The sequence below is a fragment of the Mixophyes fleayi genome, chromosome 9 (assembly GCF_038048845.1).
Source record: "Mixophyes fleayi isolate aMixFle1 chromosome 9, aMixFle1.hap1, whole genome shotgun sequence".
Classification (NCBI taxonomy): domain Eukaryota; kingdom Metazoa; phylum Chordata; class Amphibia; order Anura; family Limnodynastidae; genus Mixophyes; species Mixophyes fleayi.
In genome coordinates, this window is record NC_134410.1 from 93,327,271 (window position 1) to 93,351,851 (window position 24,581).

The following is a 24,581-nucleotide window of genomic DNA, read 5'->3' on the forward strand; positions in this document are numbered from 1 at the left end:
AAGGAGTTCCCAGAAGTCGAGTGATTGGCGGACTGTAGTTAAGAAGAATCCTAGGTCAAAGGGTCACAAGCACAGATGCAATATCCAAAGACAAGAGAAGGGTCAAACACACAGGCAGAGAAGCAAAATCCGAAGTCCAGGTAAAAGGTCGAGGTCAGAAGAGAAGGGTCACAGGTCCAATTACAAGCAAGGGTCAAGACACGGGTAGTCAAATCCAAGGTAGCAGGAACCAAAACAGATAGCACAAGCAGGCAGCAGGACTGAGAACAGAACGCTATAACCGGCAGTGAGGCTGCAGACCTCACTGCCTTAAATACACAGAGGGACCAATCAGGGCTTGTCCCTGAAGTATAAACACTTGCAGGCTAATGCCTGCTAATTCAGCCCACAGGCTGAATCCAATAAATAATCTATAGAATGCGCGTGCGCGCCCGGCTCTCTATACCGCCGGGACGCCGCGCTGAAGGAGCGTCTGACCGTTGCCTTAGCAACGGTCGGGTGCTGGGCGGAAGTGACGTCCAGGTCGTCAAGGTGACGGCCGGGACGCTAGAGGACCCAGGAAGCGAGCCGCGGCGGCTCGTAACAAACCCATGATAAACAAACTACAGAAATGTATAACTTGACTAATCCATTCTCAGGATGCATCCAAAATGTTACTAATTTAATATGGAGAAATGAGACCTATATATTCTACAAGGATAGGAAAGACAATATTTATCAGCAATTTATCCCAATTAAACTACCCTCCAATAACTTGACTATTAATCTTTAGGGGATAATCAATGCTATAAACAACACCCGGCAGAGCATTTGGCACAAGTAAACTATTCAGCTAATCATGCACAAATGCAGACAATAATTGAAGCATAGGAATTAAAATATGTAGCTCATCAATTAAAAGAAAACCTGCAACACCATTGGTTGAATGTGTTCACAGGTAACTCCCCCACTGCAACAGGTATTTTTAGAGTAATGTTCCATCCAGTACTGGTTATAATAGTGATTTTGATCCTGTTGATTGTGTGGAATTGTTATTTGTCCTGTAAGTGTAGAAAAATGGTTAATCAGGCCATGACTCCAGTACCAACATACTTTAATCAGACTCAAAAAGTATGTACCTCATGTAAATGGAATAATCCCTATCAAGACTCAAAAAGTATGTACCTCATGTAAATGGAATAATCCCTATCAAGACTCAAAAAGTATGTACCTCATGTAAATGAAATAATCCCTATCAAGCAAAAATGACATGTGTATACTGCAGTGAAATACTACTAGGGAAAAAAATGATGCAAGGGTACCTTCTCTGGTGAATGATTGATTCTCTACTCACATGGAGGCTTTAGGTCAAAATCTGGGTAAAAGTAGCTGGAGGAATAAGACATGAGAGGAAGGTTGTATATTTGTTTAGTGGAATAAAAAGAGGGGGTTGTGAGAGTATAACACAATGAATAGTTAAAGGTACAAATATAAGTAAAAAACCTTAAAAAACTATAACTACAGATATGAGAACTACACCCTTGACATAAGATTTGAAGAGAAAACAAGTGTTTCCCATGTAACAGAGACAATAACAGGATGCAAGACTAAAAACAATGGCCTGAAAGACATTTCTCAGTACTGGACAAAGGATATTGCCTTATATGTACTTATTGTTGTAAAGAAAGATTTGCTGAGCCAAAAGAGATTTCCTTATATGTACCAGTTAATGCTGGAGCTTAGGTATAAATAAAGGAACAGTCTGAGAATTTCCTCAGAGCTGATTATGAAACTACAAATACTCGCCTGTGTTTCATTTCATCCTCTCCAGTAGACAATAAGGAAATCAGGTTATCAAAGATCAATAACAGGGGCACCGAACCTCGGTACCCCCACAATTTCCATTGTAGGTGGTATGTGGGATAGCTATTTTCCTTTTTTTCTTTAGACATAACACCTATTTATCAGTAACATTTCCCTTAATACTTAAATCAAGTGCTGATGTTTTATTTGAGACTAAAACACATTGTTTGGATTTGGAGTAACCTTTCACTTTCTTCAAACATGACCCTTTTTGCTAGTAGAGGGTGAAAAAGTACTACTACTGATAGTACTATTACTGAGATGATGCTGATCTATGCTGGCTGATAAATGATTAACAACATGAGTAAATCTACCTGATGTTGAAGCTACTTTTAGCTTCCATCAAACCAGGTGAATTCACAATTTGATAGGGATAGTAGGAACTGTTACCTGTAAGGAACGTAGAGTTATCTGCTGATATTGACACAGCCTTATCTGGAGACGCGGAGTCTAAAGCACCTCTGATCTTCACCAGGGACCCCCGCAAGGGAGGTTGGGTTTAGCTGCGAGAGATGCGCGCAGGTTGCGATTCTCCAGGAGGGCAAGATAGATGCAGGTAAACAGACAGTCAGGGAAGTCAAGGTCAAGCTGAGCTTTCTGCAAAGTACATGAGGAGTATCCAGAAGAATAGTCAGGCAGGCAGGAGTCAAATACCACAGAGGACTTGCAGAGCTAAAAGGAGAATCCAAGAGCAGTGTCAGGACAAGCCGAGTCAGGAACCGGGGAATTAGACCAAAAGCAGGAAGGTAACAAACAAGTGCCTGGAGCTGGTTTGACCTAATACTCTGCCACCCTAATGCTGCCAGAGTCATCCTTGCATAGGAGCTGGAGGCACTAACAACTGGTGGAGGTAACATAAGCAGCTACTGCCAGGTCTCTGAATATCATCCTGTTGCCTAGTATGTGCATGCAGACAGGGAGCTGCCGGGCGGACGGAATTAATGCATCTGGGTCTGGTTGCTGGGCAACCAGAAATAGCATTAGGGCAGCGAGCAGGTGGCCGTCCCTGTGCAGACGGAAGAGCACAGTACCCCCTCCCTTCCTCTAGAGCTGGGGAAGATTGCGAGAATCCTTGTGAAATATTCTCAGTAGCAGAGGTGCAGGGAAATCTCTTTTGTCCAGCCAAGATCTCTCCTCTGATCCGAACCCTCTCCAATGGACCAAATACTGCAGATGTCTCCGAGAGATGTGAGAATCCAAAATATGACTGATCTTGAATTCATCAACAGAAGAGGTTTGAATTAAATTGGGACCAGGAGGAAGATGCAATAATTTATTAAGTATTACTGGCTTCAGAAGAGCGTTACGAAAGGTTCCATGGGTCTTGACAGTAGCTGGTAAATGGAGCTTGAAAGTTACTGGATTTATGGGGATCAGACCAAAAGCAGGGAGATAACATACAAGTGCATGAGCTGGTTTGAGCTAATACTCTTGCACCCATATTGTGTCAGAGTCATCCTTATCTAGGAGCGGGATGTGTTAATTACCAGCGGCACTGACGTAAGTAGCTACTACCTGTCTCTGAATAGCGTCCCGTTGCCTAGCAATGGGATGTGAATGCACAGAGGGAGCTGCCTGGCAGCCGGAATTAATGCGTCTGGTTGCTGGGCAAACAGACACCGTATTCGGGCAGAAAGAAGGCGGCTGTCCCTGTGCGGATGGAAGAGCACAGGAACGGCGCCTGACATTACCTTACTGTTTAGACAGTCCTCCACTATATCATTCAAATTAATATAATTGGTTTGCTAAAAAAAAAATTTTGCTTTTTTGTGGTTGTGCTGTCAAATTGCACCCTGCTTTTATGGCGGCTTAGTAGAAGAGATGTCAGTGATACTGCCCCTCTAACAATTGCGTTCTGATTTTAAAAACATTAAATAATTGTTTTTTTTGGGGGTGTACAGATCAGAGTCAAAGAGCACCTTGTTTATTGACCATTCCTTAATAGTTTACTAATATACTTGTATTACTACAGTAGTTCCTGGTTTTCTACTCTGCATACTCTCACACAAATCCAGAAGACTGCGATCTGTAAATAAACTGTAAAGATTTCTGCAGTAAAATCAAGGCAAGTTCAATACACATATATTTCATTTTCCACCCTCTCCAACCATCTACAACCCACTTTATCAACACACAATTGCAGCAAATTACTTCCCCACATGCTCTCAATTTTAAAATGGCAGCTGAGAACAGGAGGGAGGACAATCTTGGAAAATCTTGATCCAAAACATGCAATAGCCGCCATTTTCCCAGACATTACATTTTGCCTCATTATCAGATCAGAGTTTGGCAGGAAATGGCTCAGTGCGACACAATACCCCAAAATTAGATTTCTCAGAACCTGAACCGCTCAACTCTAATGTAAAGTATTACTTTACTTACCAGATGGCCATTTGAGGTATAAAACCAGGTTCGGCATTCCTCTTCAGACTCTGTGGGCCCAAACTGAGAGCTCACTCTTCCTGTGTATGTACGAGTCTGTTGTGGGGGTACACTCTCTTCTTTCTTCTGTGCAGAAAGAACGTTGGAATAAAAGGAGAATGGACGAGAGGCCATGTTCTTAAATTGTATCTAGAAGAGAACATTTTCACATAAATATAAAAATTATTTACATATTTATGTTGTTGACATTAGTAAAAGTTATTTTTTGGCAACTGTGGATGCAGTATATAGAGACATAAAAAGAGAAAGGGAGAAATATATGGCTGATTATTCCAATAAAATTAAGCACTAATACGAAACGAATTATGTGCTATTGTATATTTCTGGTATATGGTAAAGTAAGGAATGGAAGAAATCTGTTTGGTGACCTTTTTGTGTGCAGACAGCTCAGGATGTAAAATCTAGCACTATGGCAGAATATGAGCTTACAAAATAGTAGGTTATGTAAATGATCATAAATGTATTTACCCTGTGTTTTATGCCTATTTGTTCCCCACAACCAAAAATGTAGATTAGTTAAAAGCACCATATTAAAAACACATACATTTGTCAACTCAGGGGAGGTTTATGTCAAACTATTTTGGCACTCTTCATATTGGTAACACAAAGTCAACATGTACTTTTCACTATATTAATGATTGAAAAATCTAATTGCTCAGAATATATAAATAGATATGTTTAAATTAATAATTTTCTGCTAATGTATTAGCATGTACTCAAGATCTGGAATTAATGCCTAAATATCTATATATAAACCTTTCAGTATTATTGATAGAATTTGGTAAAAATAAAAGTGCAAAGTTGTCAACTTTTGGTCATTACCTTAAAAATCACTTGTCTGCTCCAGCACTTTGCATATGGGTTGGGTACAAAATCCGGACAGAAGAAATACTGACACTTATCCTGCTGACATGAAAATGCAGACAGGCTAAATGCAGGTATTTCACTTTCCCCATCACTGCTAAAATACCAACATTGTGATTGACGACAGTCACAATGCTGACATTAAATCGGCAATGCCAGCGGGTCCAGTGGTTATATAGCCGCTGGAGCCACCGACAGTAGACAGTTTTAAAAATAAATAAATAAATGTAAAAGAAACCGTGTGCCTGTCCTTCACAATCATATTAACCCCAGTGCTGCCAGACTATTGCTGGTCGGAGGAAATCAGGGGGACAAAAAGCGTGGGGTTGCCCCTATTTTCCTCCAACCAGACCTAGGCTAAGCCAGTTGGTGTTGGTGGCACTATAGTAGGGGAACCCACTGTAGTGGGTACCCCTGCAATGATACCAACCAGCCCCAGGCTTCTCAACATGGGGTTGGACTCCCAGGGAGTTAGGGTCCACAAAAAAATGCAGGACTCCTCCCTAGGGGTACCCATCCCCATGCCGACAGCACTAGGGTGGTGGATTTGTGGTAATATTGCTGTAGGTTTCCCTGCTATAGTGCTACCAGCCCCAGCTGGCTAAGCCTAGGGCTGGTCGGAGGAAAATAAGGGGGACTCTATGGTGTTTGTCTCCCCGACTTTCCACTGACCAGTACAAGGCTGGCAGCACTAGGGTTAATATGACTGAGAAGTGGGGGGGGTACACTTTCTTCTTTTTTAAACATGTAATTATTTTTTTCTTTCACAGTTTACTGCCAGCGAGTCAGATGGCTATACAGCCACCGGACATGCTAGCATTGCCGTTTTAATGCCTGCAGTGTGACTGTTTGCATTTTCACTATCAATCATACTGTAGGTATTTTATCCATGGCAGTATTTTCACTGTAGATATTTTCTCCATGTCAGTATTTACACTGTAGGTATTTTATCCATGTCAGTATTTAGACTGTCTGTATTTTCTCCTTGTAGGTATTTTATACATGTCAGTAATTAGACTGTTGGGATTTTAATGTCAGTATTATTTCCGTCTGAAATTAGTGCCCAACCAATGGCATGCGAAAATCAAGTTTTACTGAGGTGTGAAGTTCAATAAAATCTTTCAGTTACACTCTATTCTATGAATAGAGCTGGGTAAACAATTCCAAATACCACTGATCAAATGAGAGAAATTTTGCGCCCAAATGCAGAATGAGGCGAATGTTTTGCAGAACAGTTTAAAATACTTTGCTCATTTCAGCACATCAATCTTATCATGGTTTTGATCATCTGCTCTGTCTGGTCAATTAAAACAAAATGTTATTCATAAGTTATTTATAAGTATTCATACCCCAGAAAAATAAGCACTGGATATACTTTTTGTGTAAATTGTAATTTAATATTAGAATAACTAAGTAAACTAATACATATATTAATACCAAAATGCCAAAAACCTAGTATACAATTTCAAAGAACTTTTTACATAGTATATTAATATATTCTCCTGCTATAAAAGAACTTATAATATTAAAGCGTTTTTGTTATCTAATTGAGTGCAAGCTGTTGTCTTATCTTATCAGTCATATTATTTTCAACCAATGTAAATGGTGCACATGGGAAATAGCCTTGTACAAACAAATTCCTTTCATTTTTATGTATCTGAAATCTCTGTATACTTTATGAGTATTGAAATTAGATCTAATGTTAAAAAAAGTTTCTTTTTTTTTCTACAGATATAATGTAAGTATTAAATAGGTCTCTTACTATGATCTCATCATTTACTTCTGCACGAATACATGGACCCAAAAGTCCTAGATGAGCATCTCTCTCTCCCCGGACTGCTGGTTCTGTAAAGCTGCTGTCCAAATACTCACGAAAAACAACTTTCTTATACCACTGGAACCCATGGTAGACATGATGTCTGAAGGGAAACAAAGTGGAGATATGCTATAGGCATTGATGGACTGTGGTTGGAAAGAATATGAAAAATTAGAGTTATAGACACATACAAGTTTTCTGAATGAATATACAGTCTTCATTGTTGTTTTAAGGTGTATTTTCATTAAAGTGTGAATAGTGTTATTTCATGACATGTCATTCCTCCTGACGAAGTCACCACAGACGAAACGCGTAGAGGGACTGGAAGAGGTCTATTGTTTGTGAGGTCTGCTCCATTCACGGACATTACGGGAGCGAATGGATAAGTGATTGTAACATACATTCAATTATTTGATTTTTGGTACATGTATTTGTGTTTTTAATAAATAAGTTGGATAAAGATAATGCACCATGGAAGCGCCCCCATCTGTTTAATATTTTAGACACCCATCAATACCCGTGGAGATCGGAATCATGAAGGGGATGACACATGGACTATAGTCTGCTGGAGTTGGAGATACCGTTAGAAGAATCAGGTGATTGCGTACAGTACTTTTTGTGACTGGATCACTTATAAATAACTTATGGTATAAATTTAATTAAAGGAAATAGCACAGGGTGCTTATTTATATAAATGCAAATGTACTTATTTTTGATATTGTGTGTATTTTGGTAAAGTAAATATCTTCATTTCTGAGATCAGGGGAGGAAGTTCGGTTTTTGTTTTGTATTATTTCTGAAGTATATACCTGATGCAATAAGCCTTTGTTGAGGAAGTCATTTGTGTACTTTGGTGTGGGGAAATGACTTGTTTGGGGTTTTTATAACTTTCCTTTGGGAATCTGTATTCTTCATCTATCTGAAGAAAAGACCCATGTTAATCTCATGTTAATTATACCTTTTGATGTGTGAGGGTCCAGCACCTGAAGACACAGGAAGGTTTAATTATACTTGCTGTTAGATTTCCTTAGCTTTGCATTGCATGAAAATCCCTGTTTGGGTAAACACATTGCATCCTGATTCTAAAAATAGCTCAGAACTCAGGGGGCTGGCTTACCCTGTGAGGCTGTGTCCAAAAACTGTATAAAAAGCACTTATTTGTATTGCAAATTGTTCTTCTTGTTTCATCTGGCCTGCTCCCTTGTACCCTAAACCAGGGTGAGCAAATAAACATCACTTGCTTCAAAGACCTGCTTGGAAACTTCTCTATCTCTGTGACCTACAGATTAGACCCAACTCTAATCTGTTCCCAGCTGTTTGTGAGGTTTGGACCAAGTATTTCGGTACCACCGCTCTGACCAGTGGCGATCGCCCCCCCCCCCTTGCTGCCGACGGCTGCACAGTATGTGCAGGTCTGTCCAGCCGTGACAGGCAGGGACAGTGTGCTGCCCGGCTGCTCTGACTGTGTTTAAAACACAATCAGAGCAGCCGGGCAGCACACTGTCCCTGCCTGTCACGGCTGGACGGACCTGCACATAGTGTGCAGCCGTCGGCAGCCTAAGATGTTAGAAAGGGGCGGGGCCTAAATAGCCCCCCCCCCCCCCTAAATCGCCCCGGGTACAGCATTTTTCTAGATCCGCTCCTGGCTCTGACTACTACCCAGCAGCTCTGTCCAGTGTGATAGGCCACGGGGCATCCCTCCACAGCAACCCTGATCCATAAGACGAGGTCAGGGGTACAAGCCCGGGTACACTAGCAGTGTCAGTTACACAGAAGAAACCCGGTACTGAGTCCAGTTGTGGCAGCATTTGTAAGCCCCTCCTACTGGGGTTAGAGAGCGCATTTGAGATAACGAAAGGGAATGGTGCAAAGTAAGCCCAGCCGGTTCCCAGCAACAACAGACAGGGTGGCATAGGCGATCCATCCTGTCACACTTTTACTGTTCATATTAAATACATCTGTGATCAGGTGCTATATTGACTTATTTCTATTACTGTGCGTACTGTGAACTTTTGAACTTGATGTATTAATTTAAGCTCAAATGTGTTTGAGCTGAGTTGCACAGGTTGATTGACTTGATCAGGGTCGGATTTACCGCTAGGCAACCGCCTAGGGCCTAGCGGTCACCAGAGAGCCCCCCCAGAGCCAACGGTGAGCGGGGTAGGCAAGGAGGAGGGGCACTCACCTCTGCCTGCCATCCCCCTCTGTCCGCCGGCATAGTAAAAAAAAAATTGCGGCCAAGTTAATAAAGAAAAAAACAGTCACCTGATTGCGTAGTGGTTCCCAGCAGTCTCCTCTCCTCCTCACTCCCACTGAATGTCGGGCGTCACATCATCACGCCCGACGTCATTTTCAGTGAGGATTCGGCAAGGAGCACCGCTGGAGCAGACAGGAGCAGCGGCAGCGCAATATAGAAGAAAGAAGAAAGCAGAACAGAAAAAAAGAATAGAGAAATGAAGAGAAAAAAGCAATAGAAAGGTAAGTAAAATTGTTATATTATGTACATATTATGTGTGTGGGCAGGCATTGTATTTATATTATGTGTGTGTGAGTGGCAGCGGATTTGTATTGTGTGTGTGGCCAGCATATTTGTATTGTGCGTGTGTGTGAGGGGCCAGCATATTTGTATTGTGTGTGTGTGTGTGAGTGTGTGTGTGTGAGGTGCCAGCGTTTTTGTATTGTGTGTGTGTGTGCGTGTGGGGCCAGTGTATTTGTATTGTATATATGTGTGTGTGTTTGTGTGTGGGGCCAGTGTATTTGTATTGCGTGTTTGTGTGGGGCCAGCGTATTTGTATTGTGTGTGTGTGTGTGTGTGTGTGTGTGAGGGGCCAGCGTATTTGTATTGTGTGTGTGTGTGAGGTGCCAGTGTATTTGTATTGTGTGTTTGTGAGGGGCCAGCGTATTTGTATTGTGTATGTGTGTGTGCGTGTTGGGCCAGTGTATTTGTATTGTGTGTGTGTGTGTGTGTGTGAGGTGCCAGTGTATTTGTATTGTGTGTGTGTGTGTGTGTGTGTGAGGGGCTATGGATTTTTCAGGGAGGGGGGCCCAAATCAATTACTTGCCATGGTCCACATGAGGTCTAAATCCGGCTCTGGCCTTGATCATGTGTGAACAGACTCACTCATAGGTGACTATGTAAAGCGTGTTCGACTGCCTCGACTTTAGGTATTTTTATTAATTGATCAGAAATTTGAATAATACCAGCACATGTTTTCACTTGTACCAATTAGATGAACCAGTTTTAGAAACAAATATGCATCTGCTTAGAGCATCCGTAGATATTTCCAGTAATCCATGCTATTATGATTCACAGATCAACTTATTGAACAGCAATCCTGGCTTGTCAAATGCACCATCTTGTTGACATAATCTTGTATAATTAATATGAATTTTTTACCAGATACAGAGAAATATTTATCTTCTCAAAACAAGAAATTAGTGAATGTCCTGTCACTATAATATTGGTGAAACGAGTTATACAGGAATTAAAGAATAGTCCATCAGAAGGGAGACGCTGAAAGGGGAACCTAAGGGACACGGTATATAGTACATACATGAGTTTGTTTTCTTCAACACTAACTCCATGCCCTTGGATAAAATATTTCTCTGTATCAGTTTTTGACATATACTGGCTAGAAATGTGCACAGGAAAACAGGAGGGTAGTGGAGAAATATGGATAAGGTTAGAGGGATTGAAAGTACGAGGTAGAAGAAGGTTTTGGGGTGGGGCGAGGAGCGTGAACAGATAGTGGGGATTGCATAGGGCCCATGGTTGGGTGAGATGTTGCCAGCAGTTATGAGAAGGATCAGAGTGAGAAAGAGGACATGTGAGAATGATTTTTGGGTGTGAGGTTTGTTTCTGCTTATGTGAGTGTCATGGGTACAGGAAACAAAACAGTTCATTGGTGCAGGATAATGAGGAGGGAAGTAGTGAAGGGGAATTAATAAAAGGGGAGGGATAAATAGGGAAATAGTGAGTAGGAAATACTTAAAGATTGTTTGTAAAAATGTGAATATTAAAATCATGAAAAACTCTAGTCACAGAAAGTATTACTATAATAATCCAACAGGTGGAGTATGTTTTTATTCTAAAATTGTTATACCGGGCTACTTATAGAAGTTGTACAAATAACTCTCATAAAATGTATTATATAAGATATGGCTATTATAGCCAAACAGTGAAATGTATTCAGCTAGATTTGTTATATTAATTATTGTTATATTGATAGTAATACTATATGTATAAATGTAATAGCAGTTATAACATTGTGGAGGAGTTTGTTTCAATACTACCTCAATGCAACTCCTAATAAAACTCCTTGCGATCCTGGGTCAGGAATTCACATATTCACAGCTATAACTGATATGGTGTGAGGCCAAGGTAATGCTTTTTCAGGGCCTGATTATCCTAAAGGTTGTCTAGGCTGCAGCATAGGGTGCAAGGCTTTTTCAGGACTACAAATTTGTGACAGGGAGAGTTATAAATTGAAATTAATTTAAAAATATAAAAGAATAGTTATTCTCTAATGTAAATATATAACATGAAAGAAAAATATAGTAAGGTTCTAATGTTGGCATATTCCCATGATAAAAACTGAAGACAATGAGACATCCTTGGGTGAGCATTTGAGGATAAGAAAGTAAGAGAGACAAGAATGGCATAACACCCCCTTCACATCTTCTATAGAGTTCTAATTTTAATGAAGATGAAATGAATGACAAAGATTGCAGTGACCCTTTCAAAAAGGTACCTGGAGCTGAGCAAGTGAACATAAACACTGGTGGGGGTGAAGAAAACGGGATTTTAAATTAAGGACGGCTTAGTTTTTACCTTCCGCATATTAGTTTGGCATGGAAGATGTAGAGGCGCTATGAGCGTATTAACTTAGGTCGGCCTGAACTCCTAATCATGCTCCGTGCTTCTGATAGTGCAGAAGCGGGCAAAGTAATAGCCTAGTGATGGGTGCCCTACACCATCCTTATTGCTAGGTGAGAGGAAGAGATCTATGAACCCAGGATTCTCCCCATTGCTCATTCCATTGGGTGATGGGTAGGATCAGAACCACCTGTGGTTCTAAAACTGCTGCTTAACTACTGTACAACTGCTGTGCTGCTGTGTTTATATATATATATATATATATATATATATATATATGTAACAAGTCCTTTCATTTTGTCATCTGTTACACAATCACAGACTATGCTATGACACTTCTAATTGCAAAAAATGTCTGTACTCACGTTTTTTTTCTTTCTAAATAAGGGGATTTTCCAGCTCCATAGTCCCACCTCACCTCCACAGCTGCAATGAAGTAAGTACGTAGGTGCCTTTCAGGACTACGAGGGTCTTTATCTGGTTGGTCTTCATACAAGTCAATATACTCAAAATCACCATTGTTGTAGTCATCATAATAATCCATATGGTCCTGTGCAGTCTTATTAATTGTAGATTTATTTAGTAAAGGCTTGTGTGAAAGACTGATCTGCACCATTTCATCTCTGTGCTGTTTATTTGTTTCATTAATTAGTTTCTCTTTATCAATTTTTGTGATTTGTTTTATTTCAGTTGTTTTCTCTATTGCTCCAACTGATTTGGACAAGTTTGTAAAAGCTGTCAGAGGATCATCACTTAGAATTGTATTTTCCGAATAATCCAGAATTTTCTTCCTATTTAAGATGCTGCGTGGCTCAACAGGGTGCATTTTGTGAGACGTGGACAAGGAATGTTCAAAAAATGATGGATCATGACCAAACTCATTTGAATTGTCATGATCATAGTCATAGTACTCATCTTGAATATTTTCACAGTGTGAAACACTTAATACTGCTCGCATACCTAACTCTGCCAAAGAGGATTTTGGTGCCACATACCACTGTCCTGCATTGAAGAGATCAACAAGTAAAAATCTAAGCCGGGGAGCAGAAGCAAATCAAATTACCGTAATAGAAAAACAAACAGATATATATTATGTGATGCATTTGCAAGACTTTATAGCCTATTAATATTTTTAAAAGATTTGTTGCTTTTGACAAAGATCTTTTGGGAGAGCTTTAAAAGTGGAGGGAATGATCATTGCTATAGAGGGTGGCATCTGACTGTTTGAGAACAGTTCTTTCCCAATAAAATGCCACACTATACAACATGAATGCCTCCCCCACTTCAAACTTCTCCAAGCTTGATTGTTGTCAAAAGCAGTGACTGGCATTTTCTGTGGTGGAATGGACGTAACCAGGCTTGTTATTTCCCAGCAGCCACTCTGAAGTTAAGGATTGAGTGGTCAGCTATTGTTCTTAAAAGGGTTAGGTGTGAAGTTTTATTCTGGGCCAGTCAATTGCTGTGAAGACACTAAGGACAGGAAGCTGAGATCAGCTGGAACCCCTCTGACATCACAAATGACAATAATGGGTTAAAACAGTGAGTGACTGCCTATCACCCACCTGCACCAAGAAATTAATGAAATCAAGATCCCATTGTTCTCCCCTAGAACTGAGTCAGACATTGTGGCATTAAAACAGCAGAGGGAACTCAGTTGGCCCTGTAACATGACTACTCTCCTGCACAGCACCTCTTTGAACTCCATCAATCATGGCAGACTTTCTTCCTAAGACCTGTGGATAACCCTGCAGGGAGGGATTTCCAGCGTGTAAAATTTTGGTTGGTCTTGAAAAAGGCCTGCAGGAGAGGCTTGAGGGTCACTTTTGTTTTAAAAAGCTTCTGGCATTGGAATTGCGGCTGCTGCCACATTATTGAGGATTTTACCTGGGAGTTTTCTGATTATTGGTCTACAAACTTTTCTGGGACTTGCAGACTTGCTGGCTCTGTTGAATATTAGATTCTTAATACTTCATCAAATCACATCTGAATTGTATGGGCATTACTCACAGACAGTGTGGAAAAGTTCTGGGAAGTCTAGGGGTAAACTAGTGTTTATTGGGACCTGTTAGCCTGGTTTATATTTTGTATGTTTTCTCTTTTTGCTGATTTAGAGAACTTGTAGCAAACACCTCTCTAATAAAGATATTGTTGTATCTTTCCCTGTCTCCTGTCTGCATGACTTGACCCAGAAGTCCCAGGGAACCTCGTGTGAGTTTAGGCTCTAATCCCCCGAGTCTTCACATTTACCACAATGGTTAATTTAAAAATCTTTTAACAAATACCATTTGTCAAATAAATGAAAAATAAAATAACTGACCTGTTTTCTCCATGACCATAATAACAGTCTTCCCATTCTCCAGGAAAAGAGTCAGAGTTTCTTGATAACTTGAGTCCACCATAAATGTGTTGCCTCCGAAGTAAATTGATAACAGTTCTGTGTTCAGTCCTAGATTTAAAACATGCCATACGCTGACTTCATTCTGACAAATGCTGAGGTGCAGAGAATCCACAACACCATTTATAGCTAGGAGAAAACAAAGCATGGTTAAGACAGAAGACATGACAGTCACTATCACTTACATTTTTGTAATTTAGTCCTTTAAAATGTATATAACCTAATCAATATCTTAGGTTCATGTTTATTTCATTTAGTATATATTAATGTCCCATGCCTGAAATCTTATGGGATCACATCACACGTAGTATTATTACATAAAGTGTTCAAATTTGCTCCATCCAACACATTAAACAAATTAGAAATGTACCTTGACCTTCACAATTTTACCAGGAAGCTCACTCTCAAAAAATATTTTTTTAAACAAGCACCTGATACAGCTAGTCTCAACAGTACATCCAGAGACATCACTTCCTACAAACATAGTACATTCAAACCGCCATCTACCTTCAATCCCACTCACCTTAAAGGTCCAATGATCCAAACATTCGAAAGAATGGTCATGAACAATGGTCAATTAAACACAACACTAAAACCAACACAAATCAATTTGACTACATCAGAGAGAGGAGCACTCAAGGATTTCCACAATAATCAAGACATCATCATTAAACCTGCAGACAAAGGGGGTGGGATCGTACTACTCGGCAAAATCGACTACATCAAAGAAGCCAATAATATCTTGCAAGATGCCACTACATATACCATGTTGACATCTGACCCCACCCCACAATACCAACAATCACTCAACAATCTCCTCAAAGGAGGTCTAGAACAAGGGATCTTACTTAAACAAGAGTATGATATCATGTACCTAACACACCCTACTATACCAGTTTTTTATTATCTACCTAAGGTCCATAAAAATGCCACTCATCCTCCTGGAAGACCAATAATATCAGGCATCAACTCAATTACGTCCAACCTTTCCCAGTATATCGATTATTTTCTGCAGAAATATGTAAAATACCATAAATTCTACTTGAGAGATAAATCACATATTCTCAACATTCTCCAAAATATAGAATGGAGAGAGGACCTTTGGTTAATCATCAGTGATGTCACCTCACTATTCACGGTAATAGACCACGAACAAGGACTACACAGCATCGAATACTACATGACAAAAGACTCTTCACTTCAACCACAACAGATAATATTCATTTTGGACAGTATAAGATTTATATTGACACACAATTACTTCTGGTTCAATTACACTTACTAACTAAAAACAAGAGTGACTGCTATGGGTACCAGGTTTTCCCCCAGCTATGCCAATCTATTCATGAGCAGGTGGGAGGACGAATACATCTGGTCCAATGATGAAGTGGGGGCAAACCTGGTCCTATGGCAAAGATACATTGTTGATGTCATTATAATATGGAAAAGAGATGAATCTTCCCTCATTGAATTCAATCACTACCTCAATAACAATCCTTACAATCTTCATTTCACAACAAAATACAGCAAAGAATCAGTGGAATTTCTAGGTCTTGATATTTTCATACAGAACAACCACATTCCTACCAAAACATATCTGAAACCCATCAATGTTAACAGTTACATTTTAGCATCCAGCAATCACCACCCACAATGGCTGCACAATATGCCATATGGTCAGTTCACTAGGTTACGGAGAAACTGCTCACAGTTAACTCATTTTGAAGAGCAAGGACAAAAACTCCAAAAACAATTCTTAACCAAAAAATATCCAGCTGATATTGTTGAATCATCATAAACTAGAGCATCAGAAAGAGACAGATCGGACCTTCTCACAATTAAGGATAAACAATCCAGTCGTAAACTAGACAATAAAGTCTATTTCATTACCAATTACAACACTAGCTCAAATAAAATGAAAAAGGGAATTAACACCCATTGGAATATATTACTACAAGATACTGATCTCCGTCATCTTTTTCCACCAAAACCAGACATCATATTCCGCAAAGCTCCAGACCATAAGAAAAAAGTTGTCCAGAATCACTACATTCCCAAAGTACCTAAACAGACATCTCTTACATCTTCTGAGGAACCGGTGGGTTTCTACAGTTGTGGCAGAACATGTGAGAACAGGAGCACGAAACCAAACTAAACCAATCACTCGGTAAGCACACAACAAACATATCAAATCAGAGACCTGCTAACATGTGACACAAAAGATGTAATTTACCTTTCAAAATGTCCATGTCTGGCTCATTATGTAGGACATACAATAAGACCCTTGAACATTAGAATAGCGGAGCACATAAGAAATATCAAAAAAGGCCTAGAATCACACAGTGTCTCCAATCATTTTAAATTCAAACACAACAGTGATCCATCATTATTAAAATTTACAGCCATCACCAAGGTCCGTATAAACTGGCTAGGTGGTGATTTCTCCAAACAAATCAATAAGGAGTAACACAGATAGATATTTGAACTCAGGACACCATCCCCAGAAGGCATGAATATAGAATTTGATGTCTGTAGTTGCCTATGACACCCCACTGACGAAATATAAGGTTGGAACTGCACCCTACAGGCATACCATCCGGTATATGCCGAAATCCATACCGAACTTGGAAGCAAGCCGGGCTTGACTCGTATCCAATGTGTAAACACTGGAGAATATTAAGTCCTGTATAGTGCGTGGTCTGTAGAGTTGATCTCCCTAACTAAGACAGTTGGGTGCCAGCTATATCCCATTGATCCTGACACTACAACATCTTAATGTTTCTGCTACCATGACTTTAATTGTCATATCATAATTTTATTCAAACACAATGGACCATTCATGCCTTATTAACACAATATGACTCCTGCATTGGGTATTCCACTAGCTTTTCATTATATATTGCATCAAATCTAATGAGCAGATCTTTAACTAAAATACATCTATTAAACCATTGATCTGAATGAATTTAATACCTGCAGTTGCAACAATAATCCTTGCTTTCAATAATATAGTAACAATTTTGATTATCAAACTATACTAGTGCAACTTAGAGATGCACAATGTCACCCTTAAATTTTCCTCATTGCATGAATATATTATTGGTATGAATAGATTAAAACAACCCTATCTATTATATTTAAATAGTGATCACATTGTACATATAACACTAATGCATCATTAACTTCTGATAAAGATTCAATCATATATGTTTATTGTTTACCAGAGTTCCATTCTTAAATTAAAAATTTCATTGTCTTGTAAATTATGTTTATTGTACTTTATGACTGTCCATCACTCTGGTGATATTAGGCACGAATGGAGATACATAAATCAAAATATCAATAACGGAGGACATTATCCACATTCCCTCAACGATTGACTGATGAAGTTTACTTAACCAATCACAGCCGATTATGAACACTATATATGTGTACAGCCAGAGACCATCTCACTAAACACAAGCCTTGAGAAAGTTACGTCATGTGACGAAAAGTGCTGGGCTTTCATACGTCACTTCAGGGACCGACACTTCCGGAGTGCGTTCCAGGTTGGAACGCATGCCTACCAGCTTCAGGGAGACATCTCTATCTACAGTGGTACAGCAGCGCCTTGACCACTATTCTACTTTTATCACATGGAACCACTGTTACAGATTGGAGGAACAACCGCAAGTATCCGATTTAAAATTACATCCCACTGATTGCATTGACTTTTTATTCTGCCTCCTTGGAAACATCAGGCCAGATTACTTTCTTTCATTTGGACAGTGATGTATCAGTTTTTTAGATCACATCCAGCAGTGTTCTTGGTCCTCAGAATGTCTGAAACTGTACTGGAAGTTCCTGGCACCTGCCATTTATTTGGTGCTGCTACAGCATGGAGTCACTATTAAATGATGTGAGACTGAGGAACTATTAACAATGGAAGGGGCGGGATTACAATAGGGCCCATAGATGTCGTATTTGCTACATAGTTCTACTCCATTCTACTTCTCAATAGAATTGCAGTCCAAAGTAGCTCTGTCACGGGGAAACAGCGACTCACTGCTCCGGCATGTCTGCATCCCGACCGTCTCCATGACGACCGGGATATAACTTCCACCAGGATGCTTTCCCCTTCTCTGCCGCCACGTCCGGCAAGCTGTCAAACAGCCGGGCGCTCGCGCAGTTCATCTAAAGTGGATACAGCCTCCTAAGGCTAATTAGTGCAGGTTATTATCCTGCATCCTCATTGGACAGCATGACTATTTAAGGCAGGGAAGGCTTAGCCTCCCTGCCGGTTATAGCGTCTTGTTAGCTTGTCTGCTCCTGTTTGTTTTGCTGAATACTTTCATCATCATCATCAATTATTTATATAGTGCCAGCAAATTCCGTAGCGCTTTACAATTGGGAGCAAACATTAATAAAACAATACTGGGTAATAAATACAAACAGAGAGGTAAGAGAACCCTGCTCGCAAGCTTACAATCTATACTTTGATTGATTTTCTGTGTATGACACAGAAACTCGTGAATTTTGGATTGCCTGCTTGTTGTCCTGACCTCTGTTTTGTTACCTGGACTCCCTTTCATTGCTGCCAGCCCTGACCTTTTGCCTGTACCTCACCATGTTTCCTGCTTCTGAACCTAGACCACGGCCTATTCCTGATCGCTTCGCTTGTTATCTCCTGCTATTCCAGGCTGCGCTACATTTATAAACTTCTACTAAGCTGAGTGTAAGACCTGGGGGCATCTGAGTACCTGTGAGATAAACAATCTCTATGGGAAAGGCGGCTGCTATAGGTGAAGACCTCTACATCCTGTTCTACAAGCTCATGATAGTAGACGGTAGCCATAACAAGCTCAAGCTTACATAACTTGTTCTAGGTTGTGTTCAGTTTTGCATGCAAAAATGTTGGTTGTGTTTCTGAATGTGTATTGTGTGCTTTAAGAATGGTTACAGCAAGTGGTTGGTAGAGGAAAAGTCCAGCCACCCAACAGCAAGTGGTTGGTAGAGTAGATTTACAGCTACCCAAACTTATATGCTGACGAACTGCTGGAAAATGTTATGTTGAAATGTCAGTTGGAATGCTCTGTCCCATATATTTGCTTCAGATGATTAATTGCTACTACTACCCAAGCAAGAGAGCAAATTGTTGGCCATATGACAGGGTCTTTTGCAGGGTCTTATTCAAAATAGAGTAAGGAAATTATGAAATTGCTCACACCTAAAAAAGTAAACAAATATCATGTTAAACTTTTAACGGTATGGAAAGAGCAAGGGCATGTATTTGTACAGCCAGCTGTAAGGTGATATATTTAGATCTAAGTTTATGGGAAGCCAACTGACACAATACCAAATGCCTCACTAGCACTCCCTTTCCCAGGACCAAAAGCAGTTTTTAGGTGACTCAGTAAAGGAGTCACGGTTGGCTTACTGGAAATAGATCCCTAGGCTCTGCTGAACATAGCTAGGCCCACCCACGGGTGTGGAGTCTAACAGATAGGTGGTTATCACCAGGAACCCCCGCAAGGAGGTATGGTCTTAGCGGCACCAAACCTGCAGGTCGCGGTCCCGCGAGTAAGTGAACAGCAGAACGATGTGGAGGAGCCAGGTGAAGCAAGAAGAAACGATAGAACCCACAGGTAAGTGGTATAGAAAGAGGTGGTCAGCAGCCGATGAGTCACTAGAGGAATAGGTGCTCTGCAGAGTAACAATGAGAGAACAGGAGCTGTCACAATGGTGTACTCAGAAGTAGATAGTAGAGGTACTGGAACAGCGGTAGTTCAACACTGGGCATGAGCTGAGAGCAAACTGAAGAAGCGAAGTAACTCAGGACAACAGTTGATGAGTCACAGACGTAGTAGCGGCTCTGGGAGGCGGCAGTGAGAGAACAGAGGCTGTCACGATGAAGTACTCTGGAGATGGTAATAGAGGTACTGGAGCAGTGGTAGTTCAATACGGCCACAGGCTGAGAGCAGACTGGAGTAGTGGAGGTAACTCATGACAACAGCTAATGAGTCATAGACGTAGTAGCGGCTCTGGGAGGCGGCAGTGAGAGAACAGAGGCTGTCACGATGAAGTACTCTGGAGATGGTAATAGAGGTACTGGAGCAGTGGTAGTTCAATACGGCCACAGGCTGAGAGCAGACTGGAGTAGTGGAGGTAACTCATGAAAATAGCTAATGAGTCATATACGTAGTAGCGGCTCTGGGAGGCGGCAGTGAGAGAACAGAGGCTGTCACGATAAAGTACTCTGGAGATGGTAATAGAGGTACTGGAGCAGCGGTAGTTCAATACGGCCACAGGCTGAGAGCAAACTGGAGTAGTGGAGGTAACTCGGGGTAACAGCTGATGAGTCACAGACGTTGTAGCAGCTCTGGGTAGCAGCAGTGAGAGAACAAAGGCTGACACGATGAAGTACTCTGGAGATGGTAATAGAGGTACTGGAGCAGCGATAGTTCAACACGGCCACAGGCTGAGAGCAGACTGGAGTAGTGGAGGTAACTCGGGGTAACAGCTGATGAATCACAGGAGTAGTAGCGGCTCTGAGTGGTAGCGATAAGAGAACCGGAGCTGTCATGATGAAGTACACTGGAGATAGTAAGAAAGGTACTGGAGCAGTGATACTTCAACACAGGCCACGAACTGAGAGCAGGCTGGAATACACACAAACCGTAAGGAGATCAGGAACCAGAACCACAGGCTGCAGGAAGTGAGCTTGAAGAACAGGCATCAGACAGGTGAATCCAGGAGGTTTAAATAGTGCTCTAATAATGCTTAGCCAATGAAAACAGGGAGGAAGCCCTGAATTGCACTAGACTTGCCCCTGTGCAGATCTCATAATAGCTGAATGAATGGTGTCTGACGCTGAAACATGGCAGTTTCCAGATTAATGAGATGCAGGGTAATGAGACAGGTACCCGTTTGCGGGACCGGAGCGTTAGAAAAGGTGTTTCTTCTAACACTGCAGGAAGAACCAACCTTGTAATGCATAACATTGATATACCACCAGGGCAGGGGCGCACCCAGGGGGGTTTCCTAGTCCCCAGAAACCCCTCTCCTACCTGGGGTGTCCTATGCTTACAGTGGCTGACCCCTCTCCCGGGACCAGCCACTACTGCTTGTAGCTTGTAATCATCTCCCAGTCAGTCCCCTGCTGTGTGAGCACAGCTCTCTGCCGGCAGATTGGCCCCGCCCCTTCCTCCCACACAGCCAGCATGGTGTTATACAGGAGGCAGCAGCAGAAGAAGGTAAGAATGTGTGTGTGAGTGTCTGTGTGTGTCAGTGTATATGTCAGCTTACATATCTGTGTGTTTATGTATGTGTGTGTTTCTGTATGTGACAGCTTACATATCTGTGTGTTTATGTATGTGTATGTGTGTATGTATGTGTATGTGACAGCTTACATATCTGTGTGTTTATGTATGTGTATGTGTGTATGTGTATGTGACAGCTTACATATCTGTGTGTTTATGTATGTGTGTGTTTGTGTATGTGACAGCTTACATATCTGTGTGTTTATGTATGTGTGTGTTTATGTATGTGACAGCTTACATATCTGTGTGTTTATGTATGTGTATGTGTGTATGTATGTGACAGCCTACATATCTGTGTGTTTATGTATGTGTGTGTTTATGTATGTATGTGACAGCTTACATATCTGTGTGTTTATGTATGTGTATGTGTATGTATGTGACAGCTTACAAATCTGTGTGTTTATGTATTTGTGTGTGTGTGTGTGTATGTGACAGCTTACATATCTGTGTTTATGTATGTGTGTGTGTATGTGACAGCTTACATATCTGTGTTTTTATGTATGTGTGTGTTTTTGTATGTATGTGACAGCTTACATATCTGTGTGTTTATGTATGTGTGTAGGTATGTGACAGCCTACATATCTGTGTGTTTATGTATGTGTGTGTTTATGTATGTATGTGACAGCTTACATATCTGTGTGTTTATGTATGTGTGTGTTTATGTATGTATGTGACAGCTTACATATCTGTGTGTTTATGTATGTGTGTATGTGACAGCTTACATATCTGTGTTTATGTATGTGTGTGTGTATGTGACAGCTTACATATCTGTGTTTTTATGTATGTGTGTGTTTTTGTATGTATGTGACAGCTTACATATCTGTGTGTTTATGTATGTATATGTGTGTATGTATGTGACAGCCTACATATCTGTGTGTTTATGTATGTGTGTGTTTATGTATGTATGTGACAGCTTACATATCTGTGTGTTTATGTATGTGTATGTGTATGTGTCAGCTTACATATCTGTGTGTTTATGTATGTGTATGTGTATGTGTATGTGACAGCTTACAAATCTGTGTGTTTATGTATGTGTGTGTGTGTATGAGACAGCTTACAAATCTGTGTTTATGTATGTGTGTGTGTGTATGTGACAGCTTACATATCTGTGTTTTTATGTATGTGTGTGTTTTTGTATGTATGTGACAGCTTACATATCTGTGTGTTTATGTATGTGTATGTGTGTATGTATGTGACAGCCTACATATCTGTGTGTTTATGTATGTGTGTGTTTATGTATGTATGTGACAGCTTACATATCTGTGTGTTTATGTATGTGTATGTGTGTATGTATGTATGTATGTGACAGCTTACATATCTGTGTGTTTATGTATGTGTGTGTTTATGTATGTATGTATGTATGTGTATGTGACAGCTTACATATCTGTGTGCTTATGTATGTATGTATGTGTCAGCTTACATATCTGTGTGTTTAATCCTGTGTGTTTATGTATGTGTGTGTATGTGACAGCTTACATATCTGTGTGTGTATGTGACAGCTTACATGTTTGTGTGTTTGATCCTGTGTGTTTGTGTGTGTCTGTGCTTGTCTGTGTATGGGACAGTTTACATATCTGTGTGTTGGACACGGTGTGTGTTTGTAGCCACGCCCCTACACATACTGGACAGGCCCACTTGTATCGTGGCGCAGAAACCCCCCTCCTTGAATCCTGCGTTTGCCCCTGCAGGGGTCATGGTTTGTCAAAGACATCACAAACTCTGCAACAGGAAAAGGTACCAGGTGAACAATGAAGCCAATGAGAACATGTTAAAATTAGGGATCATTAAAGATTCTAAGATTGAATAGTGTAGGCTAATTGTCCATGTACTGAGGCCTGATGGAAACACTAATTTCTACATGAATTTCCTTGCAGTACCAATTGCTTGACTGCCTTTTGTCTGCCTAATATATTTCCACTGTGGATCTTAAGAAAGAGTATTGGTAGATCAAGATGGCTGAACAGGCAAAGTACAAAACTATATTTGCCACGTCATTGAGAGGCTATTTCAATTCAAAACAATGTTGTTTTGTCTCTAAGTTCTTCTATTTCCTTCCATCGCCTCATGGCTACCACTGCAAAAAATTCTCATCCATCTAATCACTCTGTTGTAAATTGTGGCTAAATTATTTAATTTGAACCCACAGAATGCCTTGTAATGATAGATTCAGAAAGTTGCCATTACACAGTGCAGCATTTTTTATCTGTTGGCTTCTGTGAAAGTGAGTTTGAAGTAACTATCGTGCTTGCATGGGGACCTACAGAGAGGGATCCCCCATAAAGATGTCCGGTTAAGGTTCAGAAAAATCAGACAGAACCGAATTCTGGCGTACTGAGTTGAACCGAGTCAGTCTCAGTTTCTCACTCCAAATTCGAATCTGAAAATGCGACACAAAATAATTTCTGGTAAAATTTTGGAGCTCGCAAGTTTTGGATCAAGCTTTTAAAATCCCAGCAGAGAAAAAGAGAGACAAAGCGCTGTCCCCAGATAAATACAAATTTATAAAAATAATAGTAAAACAATAAAACTTGCTGCATAGAACGTTTAAAAAGTTAATTGCCTCATTGATCACAATGCATAGAGATCACAGTATACCACAAATAAGGTGTCCAAAAACAGAAAATATTACACATATATAGTAGTCTCTAAAATAAAATCTCATAAAGAGAAAAAGTTCACAACCCTCTCAATTGGAAAATCAGAACTGTGTCACCAGATGAAGCATGAATAGATAATTTTCTAAATCTCCATTACTGATCCATGAAGTATTATGTGCTGTAGAAAGAACCCTTCAGTGTATGGGAACAAATCACAGCACACATGCGATAATACAGAAAAATTTCAAAGCAGACAGAGTACTTATCCTTCTTAATGTAAGCTGTGATATCCGGAAAGCTATTATTTATTTATATTAAAGAAAATGGTCCATGTGACAGTTCAATACTTGATGGCGACCTTCTGAAATCTCATCGATAGTTGCCAAATCCTGGGATTTGTATGGGCAAAATTCCAATGATTGAACAACACCATCACCTGACAAGTTTCTCC

General features: G+C 40.4%; 1 protein-coding gene across 3 annotated transcripts in view; it reads right to left on the reverse strand.

The window, feature by feature from the left end:
* The window catches only part of F8 (coagulation factor VIII), a 515,303-nt gene that overhangs the window by 181,903 nt on the left and 308,819 nt on the right, over positions 1–24,581 (reverse strand). For all 3 annotated transcript variants that reach the window (XM_075184684.1, XM_075184685.1, XM_075184683.1), the window contains 4 exons: positions 14,158–14,364; positions 12,206–12,842; positions 6,911–7,067; positions 4,225–4,413 (listed from right to left, as the gene is read on the reverse strand). In XM_075184684.1, coding sequence (XP_075040785.1) covers positions 4,225–4,413; positions 6,911–7,067; positions 12,206–12,842; positions 14,158–14,364 — 1,190 coding nt within the window. The remainder of the gene's footprint in view (positions 1–4,224; positions 4,414–6,910; positions 7,068–12,205; positions 12,843–14,157; positions 14,365–24,581) is intronic.